At 36.7% G+C, this 15142-nt stretch overlaps 1 protein-coding gene across 1 annotated transcript in view; it reads right to left on the bottom strand.

Annotated features, from left to right (window-relative positions):
- LOC149785833 (importin-4-like) overlaps positions 1-15142 on the bottom strand; it is a 108926-nt gene that overhangs the window by 34285 nt on the left and 59499 nt on the right. The window contains exons 19-22 of the mRNA XM_089979786.1: positions 13226-13337; positions 10424-10536; positions 9605-9682; positions 2569-2732 (exon numbers count right to left, since the gene is read on the bottom strand). Coding sequence (XP_089835912.1) covers positions 2569-2732; positions 9605-9682; positions 10424-10536; positions 13226-13337 — 467 coding nt within the window. The remainder of the gene's footprint in view (positions 1-2568; positions 2733-9604; positions 9683-10423; positions 10537-13225; positions 13338-15142) is intronic.

Raw genomic sequence — 15142 nt, 5'->3', positions numbered from 1 at the left:
ATGGTCACCTGACACTTTTCATGTCTGATTACAAGAGGGCATATAACATTTATTGTCAAGTGACACTTTTCATGTCTGAATACAATAGGGCATATAACATTTACGGTCCACTGACACTTATGTCTGAATACAAAAGGGCATATAACATTCATGGTCAACTGACACACATCATGTCTGAATACAAGAAGGCATATAACATTTATGGTCAAATGACACTTTCATGTTTGAATACAAGAGGGCATATAACATTTACGATAATTATAATGAAACTATATTAAAAGTTGAAACTAAAACACAAAACCTCACTGGAAAATTTCACTTCAATTGGTTGTTGTTGTTATGGGGTTTAATGTCATTTTTCAGCACAATACAGGATATCCATGGCAGTCAGCATTACTGGTGGAGAAAGAATGCAGGGAAACCCACCAACCCACTGGAAGCTACTTGCAAGCTTTCTCACATACCCACACTGGCCAAGCCAGAGACTCGAACCCATGCAGACATGGTTGAGATGGCAGCGATCCTTAATGGTGAGTGCTTCATACCACTCAGAGCTCCCACTACAATTGTTATTTATCTCTTAAACTGTTACTGGCAGTAGACATTACCAACATTCTCACTGATCAGTATTTCATCATATACTATTATTTTGAGCATACTGAGAATTTAAAAAAAAAGAAGAAATGTAATGAACTATACAAGTTATCAAACTGATTCTAAATTTCTGGGCAGTAACCACCATTTTTAGTGATAAAAAGTAATGATAAATCAAATCTGATTGCAAGTTTATTTCCATTCAGGAGATGGGGGTCTATTTTGGTATTTTTGATGAGAAAAAATGGAATCCACACTAGCCCCAATGTTTCAAGCAGGTTCACAAGTTATCTTGGGGTACTAAAACAAAGGACCAGCATAACTCTCTCTCTTTAGTCATGGTTGCATTTATCTTCATAAACAGTTGGAAAGAGGTAGAAAGCCTGAGAAACAAAAAGGAAAAAAAAAGAAAGTCTGACAAAAAAGTAGGTTAAACTGGAAGTCTGACAAAAAAAAGGCAGAAAAACAACAGCCAATGGAAAGTCTATTTGTGGATGATTAAATCATCTTAGTTTCATGTATCAAATTTAAGCAAAACTGAAAAACTTGAACCAGAACCTTAATATAAATTCTCTAGTTCTGTGACCTTGCCCACAAGCTCATAGGTGCAAGGATACATGCCAACCGCCCCAAAGGTATAAGCAGAAATACTGCTGTTGTACGTGGGAATAAAGCCTAATTTGGGCATACAAAGTGTAACCTATATATTACATGCCAGAATTACAGTACGTATGAAAATAGGTAAATTTTTAATACTAAAATGGCTCTGCAGCTGGTCAAAGTTCTTGTCATGAAGGGCAAAATTCATATGGATTAGAACTAGAATACAAACACAAATTATACTCAAAAATTATTTATATTCAGCACTCAATTCAACTAGTCTACATGTTTAACTTTTGCTGAACGAATGTGAACTGGAATTCTACAATAATCAGAGTCAGGTGCTCAGAGTGCTCTATTACATTACTCTCATATTCCTTTAATTTTTATAAAGCTGCATTTATTTGTCCTTTTTTCTTATCCAACTCCAACTTCTTTTGAAGTTGAAAAGATCATCTTCTCAAGCATTTTTCGTCATATACCATCCACAACTTACATAATGGTGTGCATGTTTGCAAATGTTATTAAAACAGCGAATGCCATGTCTTGCTTCCCATTAACATGGACGTGACAAAGATAAGTTTTATTTTCCAGGAGACTACTTTGTTTTAATTTCTGGTCTTCATTACCTAATACTAATAGTAATCACCATTTTTCTTTGTGAAGCTCGTTCACTTCACTCTGAAGTAAACTCAACCTATAGTTCTGATGTTTATTCAGCGCTTCAGAATTTGCAGTAGCAATATTTTTTATCCTGTTGTTGTAAACATTACTTTCGTTTATGATGATTGGCAAAAGCATACTTAACAGCCATATTAAAAAACTATAACCACTCACCACTCAGTTAAAACAATTAAACATTGTAAATCTGAACTATGACCTCCCTGACCTAAAGTCTGTGAGGATAATCCTTTTCCTCCATCACACAAGTCTGATGATCCACACATGAAAATCAGAGTTATTACCCTTTTTATATATATATAAAAAAACAAAATAATGCTTAGTAGATGGACAGATGGTGACCACTATGACTTACTTTTCACTGACCTTCTAAATAAAAGGAAACATATAATACATGACTGGTTGAGTACAGATAATTGACTGTCTTCTAAATTATATCATCACACAGGCATTATGATTATATCAAGACATGACCAAAAACTAAATTAATTACGGATGTGTTCTACAGATTTGTTTTGGGGTTTTTTTTGGCTGATTTTTAAAAAATCTTTGAGCTTTTGGAGGGCATGGTTAAAATTGATTAGATTTCCAAGCAATTCTTTCTATTCAAGAGTTCTTCAGGGCTGCCAAATTCTTATCTCAGATCTGTTCATTAGTGACTAATCAAACAGAAAAATTACGCCGAATTCTGACCTGTCTGAGCCTCCTGTGACTGAGTAGACTCAAAGGTGTTGTGCACACAGCAGCAAAGTTGGCCGATTGCCATTGTAGCACCCTTCTTGACCCTGTCTGCAGGGTAATCTACCAGTTTTAGCACTTCTTCATAACTCTCCTCCAAGAATGGCATGAATGAAGCCCTAAAATTTACAAGTAAACAAAATTAAAAAATGTTTCATGGAATAAAAATCTCTCATTGGAGTGACCTAAATACAAATTTCAACCTCAGGGATTGATGGACAAGTGTAATACATTTACCCATGTGTGACGGGGTAAATACAATCCATTATCTCATCTAAGCCAAATAAAGACCTACTCATTAATTTGTGATGATCAGCTCAATTCAGGATATTATGCAACAAATCAACTGTTTTTAGTCAGAATTTTCAGCAAAATGGTCCTGCCATAAGCACAGTCCAAACAGTGCAAAACATGCTATCAGCAAACATTCTGGATGCCAGTGCATGTAGGAAATTAAAGTACTTGCCTAAAGCCAAAAAAGCCACTCTTACAGAGTCATATAATCAAATGCACAATGAGCTAGTCATGGTCAATAAGCTGTCTGATGTACTGTAAAGTCATGGTGAATAAGCTGTCAGATGTACTGTAAAGTCATGGTGAATAAGCTGTCTGATGTACTGTAAAGTCATGGTCAATAAGCTGTCTGATGTACTGTAAAGTCATGGTCAATAAGCTGTCTGATGTACTGTAAAGTCATGGTCAATAAGCTGTCTGATGTACTGTAAAGTCATGGTCAATAAGCTGTCTGATGTACTGTAAAGTCATGGTCAATAAGCTGTCTGATGTACTGTAAAGTCATGGTCAATAAGCTGTCGGATGTACTGTAAAGTCATGGTGAATAAGCTGTCGGATGTACTGTAAAGTCATGGTCAATAAGCTGTCTGATGTACTGTAAAGTTGTGGTCAATAAGCTGTCGGATGTACTGTAAAGTTGTGGTCAATAAGCTGTCGGATGTACTGTAAAGTTGTGGTCAATAAGCTGTCGGATGTACTGTAAAGTCATGGTCAATAAGCTGTCGGATGTACTGTAAAGTCATGGTGAATAAGCTGTCGGATGTACTGTAAAGTTGTGGTCAATAAGCTGTCTGATGTACTGTAAAGTCATGGTGAATAAGCTGTCTGATGTACTGTAAAGTTGTGGTCAATAAGCTGTCTGATGTACTGTAAAGTCATGGTCAAAAAGCTGTCTGATGTACTGTAAAGTCATGGTCAATAAGCTGTCTGATGTACTGTAAAGTCATGGTGAATAAGCTGTCTGATGTACTGTAAAGTCATGGTCAAAAAGCTGTCTGATGTACTGTAAAGTCATGGTCAATAAGCTGTCTGATGTACTGTAAAGTCATGGTCAATAAGCTGTCTGATGAACTGTAAAGTCATGGTGAATAAGCTGTCTGATGTACTGTAAAGTCATGGTGAATAAGCTGTCAGATGTACTGTAAAGTCATGGTGAATAAGCTGTCCGATGTACTGTAAAGTCGTGGCCAATAAGCTGTCTGATGTACTGTAAAGTCATGGTCAAAAAGCTGTTTGATGTACTGTAAAGTCGTGGTGAATAAGCTGTCTGATGTACTGTAAAGTCATGGTGAATAAGCTGTCTGATGTACTGTAAAGTCATGGTGAATAAGCTGTCTGGTGTACTGTAAAGTCATGGTGAATAAGCTGTCTGATGTACTGTAAAGTCATGGTGAATAAGCTGTCTGATGTACTGTAAAGTCGTGGTCAATAAGCTGTCTGATGTACTGTAAAGTCATGGTGAATAAGCTGTCTCATATACTGTAAAGTCGTGGTCAAAAAGCTGTCTGATGTACTGTAAAGTCATCATTTGTGTCATGATCAGTAAGATTTAGTCTGGTATCACAAGTTAATTTTTGGCAGGTAAATCAATAGTTGACTGCTATCAAGATGAGGTATATAAATAGCTGACTGCTATCAAGATGAAGTATATCAATAATTTGACTTCTATCAAGATGAAGTATATCAATAATTGACTGCTATCAAGATGAGGTATATCAATAATTGACTGCTATCAAGATGAGGTATATCAATAATTGACTGCTATCAAGATGAGGTATATCAATAATTGACTGCTATCAAGATGAGGTATATCAATAATTGACTGCTATCAAGATGAGGTATATCAATAATTGACTGCTATCAAGATGAGGTATATCAATAATTGACTGCTATCAAGATGAGGTATATCAATAATTGACTGCTATCAAGATGAGGTATATCAATAATTGACTGCTATCAAGATGAGGTATATCAATAATTGACTGCTATCAAGATGAGGTATATCAACAGCTGACTGCTATCAAAATCAGGTACATCAATAATTAACTATGAAGATGAGGTATATCAATAGCTGACTGCTATCAAGATGAGGTATATCAATAGTTTGATTGCTTTCAAGATGAGGTATATCAACAGTTTGACTGCTTTCAAGATGAGATATATCAATAGTTTGACAGCTTTCAAGATGAGGTATATCAATAGTTTGACAGCTTTCAAGATGAGGTATATCAATAGTTTGACTGCTTTCAAGATGAGGTATATAGTAGTTCAATAATATTCTGCCAATATTTCTAAGTCACCTCTTTTAATTTATTTATTTAATGTGGATTGTGTAAGTTCAATTGACTTGTATAAAAAATACTCTTCATGGCATAATGTGGAGTTTGAGGTGGAGGTTAACTTTCGAACTTGAAGAAAGCATTTTTTTAGTTAATAATGATTCTTCTATAATACCTGATCATATTATATAAGGACAACTTTCTTTGCAACCTCCAAATCCTGCCCTCCCAGAAAGACAAAAAATGTCTTTCAGCACATGCATGCATGCGCACACACACACACACACACACACACACACACACACACACACATCAAGGTAATCAACAAGCTGACTCCCCTCTCTAAGTTGTCTACCATTATACCTGATTTAGATCAGTTTTACTGAACAAAACTAAAAAGGGATGCTTGCACAGCAGAGGAAAGGCAGGAAGGATTAATTGTGATGTGATCATGTAAGAATTATGGGAGAAACATAATTTACTAAAAATATTGCTTTATCTGGCAAATACATTACCTGATCACATTACACCATGAGAATAGCTAACAAAAAGATGTGCATTCAACCTCTATCTGTGTCACCCAGGAGGAGCATGACTGCTCGACTAGTGGATGAAATTCTCCTAATGTTAGTTTAACACAAGAGAAGACCCTAGTTATACACATGCTAGGAGATCCCTATGGGATTCTGAACTTGGTTGTGGTCTCAGCTTTCAAGTTTTTCCAGGAGAATCCAGTCAAAGTGGCCAATACCAATACTGCCTGCTCACGAGGTTATGATGCCATAAAAGGGAGGGGGAGATGCTGGTGCTTTCTGTCTGTGCAGCTACCACTGGCCGAATGAGGTTCTGTTCTCTCCTCTGTGAAGCCAAATGATGCAAATAAAAGCTGGAGAAAGTGGTTGGGGTATGCCATCAAATTGTCTCAAAGGGAGACATTATGTTTTATGGTCAGACTCATGGAAATTGTATATATTTTGTGAACAAAGATATTCATGAGGTGTACCTGTTCCTGCGAGAGGTCAGTGTGCACTAATTTTATATCTTCTTTAACCATGTAGGTAGCACTTGTGGTGTTATCTTGCTTGCCAGATTAAAGAGGCAGGAAAGGCATTGTCTGGCCAATGCAAGCTTTCTCTATACACCGCTGATTTATTCCATAATGAGAGCTGGATCTCAGAGCTTCAACTCTCTTAGCATATCAATCGAGAAGGAGTCAAACAGGTATTTGTTGATTGTTTAGTGACGGCAACCTGTTCTTTTTGCAATGAAACCAGATTATGTCTTTAGGACAACTGATTGGTCTGGACAGAACTGCATGTAGTTCAAGTTCCATGGACAGGACATGTAGCTCATTGACTCAGTATGCTGAGGCAAATGCTGTCAGAAAGCATGTCTTATACAAGTGCGGACTGACGAATGTATATTGAAGGGGTTCAAATTTATGCACATTAAGTCCTGCCAACACCCAGGGGAGACTCCATTTTGGGAATAACTTGAGTGTGGTCTGATTATATCAAAACTGGACAGCGTGTTGGAACGATCCTTGTTGTGTCCAATATTTTCTCATCCATGATCATAGAACAGTGCAACTTTATAGTGTTGGGAATTAATTTCTTGTCTTCAAAGAGAAAGAAGTTGGCCAGCTGAAGAAAGGAGACAGAAAGTGGTGTGACAACACTGATGTGATACCTATTATTAAAAATCCACCACTTCCCTTCAATTGAGAGTTGAGGGCCTTCCCGCTGTTGCGATTCTCTCCACAAGTTCCAAACTTGTTTTGTGCAAGGCATCCACGACAAGAGCCAGACATGAAGGAGTTTCTCTGGACACAGATGGAACAGTTGCCAAAATGGGCAGGTTGGTAGAGATTGCCATGATTTTCCTGGGAATGTCTGTCACTAGGGTGATCAGATCATTGATTAAGGATTTGTCCCATTGTAAAGGGGAAATCGTAATTCTGGCAGGTCATGTCCCTCACTTTCTGAGCTATTATTGGTATCAGGACTGATGGTGGGAGGGAATAGGCACACATTACCAGGTGACTGATAGAGCATCAATGGCCCATGGTTTTTTGTCCAGAAATTAGGAGACCAAGGTAGACATTGGTTGTTTCACCTCATCGCAACAAGATCTATCATAGGGCGAGGAAAGATATCATTCAAGTATACTGCCATAACTGTGGATGTCATTCTGAAACTTAAGATTACACAGTCTCATGATGTTGTGAAAGTCCAAGGGCTTAGGTTAAGGCTGAAGGGAAATGTACAGAATTTATATACTTTGCATTCAAAGGTGAAGTGAAGATATTTCCTTGATGTCCAATGGAATGTGATAACACATGTTGGACGTCCAATGGAATGTGATAACACATGTTGGACGTCCAATGGAATGTGATAACACATGTTGGACGTCCAATGGAATGTGATAACACATGTTGGACGTCCAATGGAATGTGATAACACATGTTGGACAGGTCCAAGGTGACTTATTGAAAGACGTCCAGACTTTACATCCTCCACTTTGAAATTTGGAGCCTATATGAATTGCTCGAGCCTGCTGAGGTTGATCACTGGTATCAATTTGCCGCCAGTGGAGTTCATTACAAGAAACAGTCTGAAGTAGACGCCTTGTGTGTACGCTTTTTGTACAATCTCCATCATCTGCGTCATTAGTAAAAGATTTCTCTCCTGTATTACATCTGCCTTCAATGCTTTAGATTTCCAACATAAACGGAGATGCCTTTTTAATGACCCTTGATCTGTTTTTTTGTTTTTTTAATGAGTTTAAATCATGTGTTCTCTGTTCACACTGGGCACACATTATGAGTGTGATGAAGAGCAATTGGTACAGTGCAGCCGTATTTCATGAATGTCCTCTTGCAATTGTTGCACTGTGTTGTCATTTCTGTAAGGATGAGAATAAACCAACAAGTAAATACAACGTACACATAGCTGCCAACTCCTGAGTACAAAAATACTGATTGCTTATGACAAAAATAATGATTTTACAGATACTGATTTTTAAAACTTTAATGCATATGTAACTATTTAAAACACCTGCAACCATCAGTAAAGTAGGACACTACCTTACTTATTTAATGTCAAAGTTGTATGTGTTGCACTCTTGCATCTATGAATGGGGAACCCTGTTCCATTCAGGTGCCCATTTAGAAGGTGCAAGAGTGCAACACACACTCAGACAAAGGCTGTTTATAGGAGCCTTTTCCACACGTTTTTTTTTCTTCCAATCATTTTTGATTCCAATGTACCACCTTTCACTGATGATCTGAATTCTGTGCGATTTTCTGTTCTAACACACGAATATTTCTTTGCGATGTCACTGTCTGGAAAACGTGTGCAAAATAAATCGCCAGCAACACTAGTAACTGAATGAGGAAGGTTTATTTCTAAAATAAATTTAGTAAACCAAACTTTGATCAAATTACATAAGGTTCTATCTGGTATTTATATACGTCGTAAGTTCAGGCTGAGTTGTTGAAGATGAAGCAGCAAGCTGATGTTTATTAGCTTTCCATGCTGTTTTATGTCATGAGCACCTTCATGCCCTGTAGTGAAATGACATTACACAATTTTCAAAACATAATTTTTTTTCCTTTACAAGATGGTTTCACAAATCTAAACAAGATGGTACAATTGTCCTTCCAGTTCTGTTTTCTTCTCTTTCCTGGAGAAAATTCTGAATCTTCTGCTTTCCTTTTTGACATGATTATAAGTTGAAAGTCACGAAGATGAGATACAGTGATAGCTTCAACTGTTTGCACAATCCAATATGGTGGTTAAAGACAGGCATGGTAGCCTCGATTTCATATTTTAGAGCTCTATATAAATGCAGTACATTCCTATCAGAAAGGAACCAAGTACCCATCCTAAACAGAAAACTGCAAAGAAATCTTCAATTAATTTGTTTTTATTAAAAAACAGATTTTTTAACAAGAAAAGGTACACCTGTACTCAGGTCCGAAATGTGGGAAGAAAGGACACTTGGTAACTATGTATACATAACAGAAGCCACCTGGCAGGTAGAAAGGTGAGTTAACCTGTTAAATAGAAAACTGTTTTTCCATCTTTCCAGGAGGGGTGAATTCAGAGGTAGCAAAGCAAGTTATCCTAATGCAATACATTCAGATAATGTATTTGTTAGAAAAAACCACCTGCGGAGACACCTGTACAATTTGTTGTCCCAATGCTAACAACTGGTCCATGATTAGCAGCTTTAGTTATTAAAAAATAATGGTGGAAACTGTTGACAGTCCTCGATTTAGCTAATGATGCACAACTATTTCCTTTATTTACAATGCCTTTGCTAGGATAACAACTCTTAAGTCTTTATTTTTATGTGGAAGCTATGGTAACTAAGTCTGTGGAGTGTTGGACTCATAATCCGAGGGTTACACTTACCCTACATTGACAGCTATTTCACCAAGTGCCACACTTGTATCCTCTTTCTCATCAATATAGGCATTTTCCACACTGATTCTGAAAACAAATTTGAAATTAAGAGAATTAAGAACGTTACGCACTTTTCACACATCACACAAATTTGTTCAACTGTTATTTGTGATCACATTTGTCCAACAGCATTTACAAGTTGGAACACTGTGAAACTGGAAATACAGATTTCAAACTGCATTAATGGTCACCTTCCTTAAACAACCACCACTCATACTGAGCCAATGTCTAATTTTACTTTCAGTTTTAAAAATTATATTTTGCCTCCCTTTGGGCCAATCCCTAAGGTTCTAATAAAGATAGGTTACACTGTAAATTAAACAGCCTAACTCTAGTAAGTTCTCTTCAGCATGTAAAGTGCTTCAGTTAACTTGGCAAGCAGCAAAATGTATTAAAGATGTTAACAAGTCTCATTAATAAGGCCCTCTTTAAGCCATAAATGTCAATACAGTCTCATTAATTAGACCTCCTTAGAGATGTTAACATAGTCTCATTAATAATGCATCCTTAACTTCAGAAGGCCTTGTAGATGAGACTATTAACAGCATCTAATTTTAAGATGTCTCCTTAAATTTGAGATGTCAATACAATGTCATTAATTAGGCCTCCTTTTAAGTCTTTTTAATAAGGCCTCACTGAATTAAAGAAGTGAATGGTCTTGTTACTAAGGAACAGAACTAACTGTACATTTCTGTCTTTATTTTAATAAAATATTTCCCACTAATCCCCAAAATTATATTATGTTACAAAGGAATAATAAAACTGTACCCTTCTATCTGCTGCTCATCATTTTCATCCTCTTCTCCATCTAATTCTTCTTCATCTTCAAAGTCCTCGTCGTCAAATATTGTCACCTGGTCTTTATCTTCCTTCAAATGTGCCTTGAATGTTGAAAAATTACAGTCAAGGATAAAACATAAAATGGTGTAAAAATAACAAAACAAACATATAGAATATTTCTTACTTAACATGAGGCTGACTCGGAAAGAAATAGTCTGTCCGATACTGTAAGCATTTAAAAACCACTCCAATTACAGTAAAAGCTCTGATTTTACTTTTGTTCAATGGTCTGAATTTCACCATATTATGCAAATATCCTGCATATATAGGTGAACAGAAAAGAATATTAAACAGTTCTTGCATGTTTTTTCAAAAGCAAACAGACCTTTGTAAATTACATGTGATATCTTCAGCCAGGATATAAAAAAATTGAATGTATGCTAAATCCAAAACTCATTTAAACACATCCGGTGTTCTCTACTGCAAAGCAAACAATGACCTGCCAGTTTTCATGTACGTGCAAAAGAATATTTTTCTGAGACAAAATGTTTTTCCTCCAATGCTAGAACAACGCTTTTAAGCATTTCCTTCAGATCATGTAATATGTGAACCAGAACCATGAATCCAGAATTCTGGATATATCATGAAGATTCTAATATCTCTACAAGACCCACTAGCAGGGCCTCTGCTTGGCTTCGCATTTGTCGCCAAAGCGAAAGAATTTTTAAAGTGGTGCTATCTTTTACTGACTGCCAAACGTTGCTTGTGATAATACTTGTTTTCACTATCTGCGGCATATCATGTCAGTAGATGATGAATAAAACAGTATTCAAACATGATTGAAGCTAACTGCAAGCAGTTATTTGGTTTTGAGAAGCTGATTAGTAGGAAATAAGGAATGACCGAGGGATATACTCTATCACTGAACAGGTCAGCAAAAAACTAGGTGTCATTGGTATGTGTTGTTAATTTATGTCTATTGCAAAATGAGTGTGAGACGAAATGGTCTGGGGAAAAAATGAGGCAGATATAATGATGTGTCTATGAAATTATTCATAAAGACTATGCAGTATTTTGTATTATCATTTATAAGGGAACATTCTTATTCATTCTTGCTTTTCATATCTATACATTGAGCTTCATGTGTATATAATGGTATTGTTATATTTATTAATATTCTTGTGCTTTGATGTGTAACAAAAACATGTAAAACTTTTTTTTGTGTCATGTTTATATCAATTAAGAATAGGGCCAATATAATATTACACATATTTAATTCCCTGCATCATGGCATAAAATGGCTCCCATGGCTGAAAAGTGGCCCCAAATTATTTAATTTGGCAAATTTCATGGCACAAAGAAAAATATTTCCAAGGGAGGCCCTGCATTTGGAAGATTATAAAAAAACTGGATCAAGTAATATAACAAATTTCAAAGTCATGAGTTAACTGCACAGTTTAGTGTTTCTTCTAACAGTGAAAAACCAGTCTTTTGACCAAGTAAACGAAGAATTCTGCCATATTAGTGAGGGCTGTTCAAGTAAATCATACCATGGACCCAGGAAAGGCACTTTTGGCATGGGGGGGGGGGTACTCAACCATAGATGCAATTTAAAATTTTCTTGTCATTTTAATATGAACTTTATGAAATCAAAGTATCCTGGCATATATTTTTAAAAAACTGCCTTCCCTGGGTACCATGTATGTTTAAATGAACAGCCCTGACCAAGAAAGTGGAAATTTTCATTGGATCACATGAAATAATGTTGTGCTATTGACAGATTTCAAGAACAATTCATAATTAAGCATCAGAGAGGGATTGCACAATCCAACAGTAGCCTACTTGTGTTGAATCTACACACCTGCCCCTTCCTTGTGTTGAATCTACACCCCTGCCCCTTATTTGTGTTGAATCGACACCCCTGCCCCTTATTTCTGTTGAACCTACACCCCTGCCCCTTATTTGTGTTGAATCTACACCCCTGCCCCTTACTTGTGTTGAATCTACACCCCTGCCCCTTACTTGTGTTGAATCTACACCCCTGCCCCTTATTTGTTTTGAATCTACACCCCTGCCCCTTATTTGTGTTGAATCTACACCCCTGCCCCTTATTTGTGTTGAACCTACACCCCTGCCCCTTATTTGTGTTGAATCTACACCCCTGCTCCTTACTTGTGTTGAATCCTTCTAATGTCCTGAGACAATATTACATATAAGGAAGAGACAATATTAGCTATAAGGAAGAGACAATATTACCTATAAGGAAGAGACAATATTACATACAAGGAAGAGACAATGTTACATATAAGCAGTCAATATTACATATAAAGAAGAGACAATATTACATATAAGGAAGAGACCCCTGCCCCTTGTCTTAAATCTACATCCCTGCCCCATATAGATGTGCCAAAAATAATGACTTTACTTGCCCAGAATTTTCATGGTCGGCCAGACATCGGATTTTTCTATCCCTAAGAGAGAGAGAGAGAAACACGATTTTTCTATCCCTAAGAGAGCGAGACATGATTTTTCTATCCCTGAGAGAGAGAGAGAGAGAGAGAGAGAGAGAGCAGGGATTATTCTATCCCTAAGAGAGAGACAAGGGATTTTTCTATCCCTAAGGGAGAATGTTTCTATTTGGTCTATTAAGTGATGTTTAAAATTAGCCAATATTTGCTTAATTATTAAGTGATGGAATGAGAACATGGATGTTTAAAAATTAGCTGATGCTGCATTAAAGTGCAAGTTTCAATATCAGTCCAATTTAAAGGTGGCTATAATTTCTATTACCTTGACTCCTTCAGATGTCCTGAGAGACAGCATCATGTAATGCATTATGGTGGACAGGTATTCACTCATATCCGACTTAAGCAGACCAGAGATGGCAGCAAATAAACCATATCTGTATAAAAAGAATATTACTTTACAGTGATTATACAAATTTATTGTATATGCCCATATATAATGAGGCTGAATAAAGAACTGCATTTGTTGTTGTTGTTGTTGTAGGGTTTAACGCCATTTTCAGCACAAGATCGGCTATACATGGTGGCCAGTATTAATGGTGGAGGAAGAACCCGGGAAAACCCCGGAAAGAACCACGAGAAGCTACCGGCAAGCGAACTGCATTTGCTTGTATATTATGTGTCATCTCCATCAACCAGGCATCTCACAGCTCAGTGAGATCCACACCAAATGACAGTTTGGTAAAATACAAGTTTTCATTGTAATGCTATACAGGTTATCCCAAAATTTGGAAAAGTGATTTCACTGACTGATGAGATGACGAGATGTCATGCTTTGCATAAGCAGTTACAATTTCTCTGGCTCACTGAGACACACCTTCTGCATTGATATCATAGAAAAAAAAGATATTCTATGATCTTTAAGCGTGCAATATAACGTGGCTTGAATGATCATACAAAGTATGTCTGGATGAGCCAAGATAGCAAAAATGTTTCACTACTTTTGCTTGTACAAAATTTGGCTGTAGTGCTTTTTATTGATAACAGCAAACAATAAAGCAGTCTACAATACCTTTGCAAAGTGGAGGTCTCGTGCAGCCATCTGAGTCTGGTTTAAGGAGAGATCAAATATTTTGTGTCACATCAGCAAATGCATATACTCAGCTCATCTCTCACACAATGCTTTATCAGATCAAGGCATATCTGTCACATAATGCTCTAGGATATCAGGGCACATTATCTGTCATATAATACTCTAGCAGATCAAGGTGCATCATTTGTCAAATAATACTCCAGCAGTTCAGGGGACATCTTCTGTCATTTAATACTCAAGTAGACCAGGGAAGATTATGTCACATAATGCCACAATGCTATAGTAGATCAGAGCACATCATCTGTCACATAATACTCTAGCAGATCAAAATGCATCATCTGTCACATAATACTCACACAATTCAGGGCACATCTTCTGTCAAATAATACTCAAGCAGATCAGGGCACATCATCTGTCACATAATGCTCAAGCAGATCAGGGCACAAAATCTGTCACATGATACTCAAGCAAATCATATTTTACACATTGCTAAGGGATTTTAGGGCTTATGTTGTTGATTCTAATTATGATTTCAAACAAATATATAAACCTGGATATGTCAGCATTTTATTTAATGGCAGATCTGCAGCTGTATGTTTTTATGATCTCAAGCAAACTTATACATTTTGCAGCTGGATGCACGTGTTACACTGACAAATACAGATGCTATAAAGGTAAGATATTTCTAAATCACATCACAAATGCAAAAAAAAAAAATGTAACAGTAACAGAAAACTCCGCATTAAGTAAAAATTAACTAGAGGTTTTGGTGAGAGGTGAATTGCAAAGGGCCGTTCTCATTACAATTTTCTCATCGGGGGCTTAAACAAAGGAACTTGTAGTGGGAAACCCAATTTAGGACAATGTGCATTCAGGGGCCATAACTCCTCCACATGCTGTAACAGAATGCTGGAAATTGAGCTCAATTAAGGCCTCATAAATATAAAGCCCCATCCCAAATTTGAAATTCAACAAAGTTTGGTAAAGTTGTGCTGCAGAAAGCAAAGTGAGGAGGATGGGAAATTTAGGGGGAATAACTCCTGGCAGATGTGTAAAAAGATACATTATGAAAATTAAAGTAACCTACATAGCCATTAACTTCATCTTCTTGCAAGTGTTAATAATTAAACAAAATTAAACAAAGACATT

The sequence above is a fragment of the Sinohyriopsis cumingii genome, chromosome 13 (genome assembly GCF_028554795.1).
Source record: "Sinohyriopsis cumingii isolate HCF-2022 chromosome 13, ASM2855479v2, whole genome shotgun sequence".
In the NCBI taxonomy this organism is placed as follows: domain Eukaryota; kingdom Metazoa; phylum Mollusca; class Bivalvia; order Unionida; family Unionidae; genus Sinohyriopsis; species Sinohyriopsis cumingii.
Note: the sequence above shows the minus strand (reverse complement) of the source record. Positions and strands in the feature narration are given on the sequence as shown.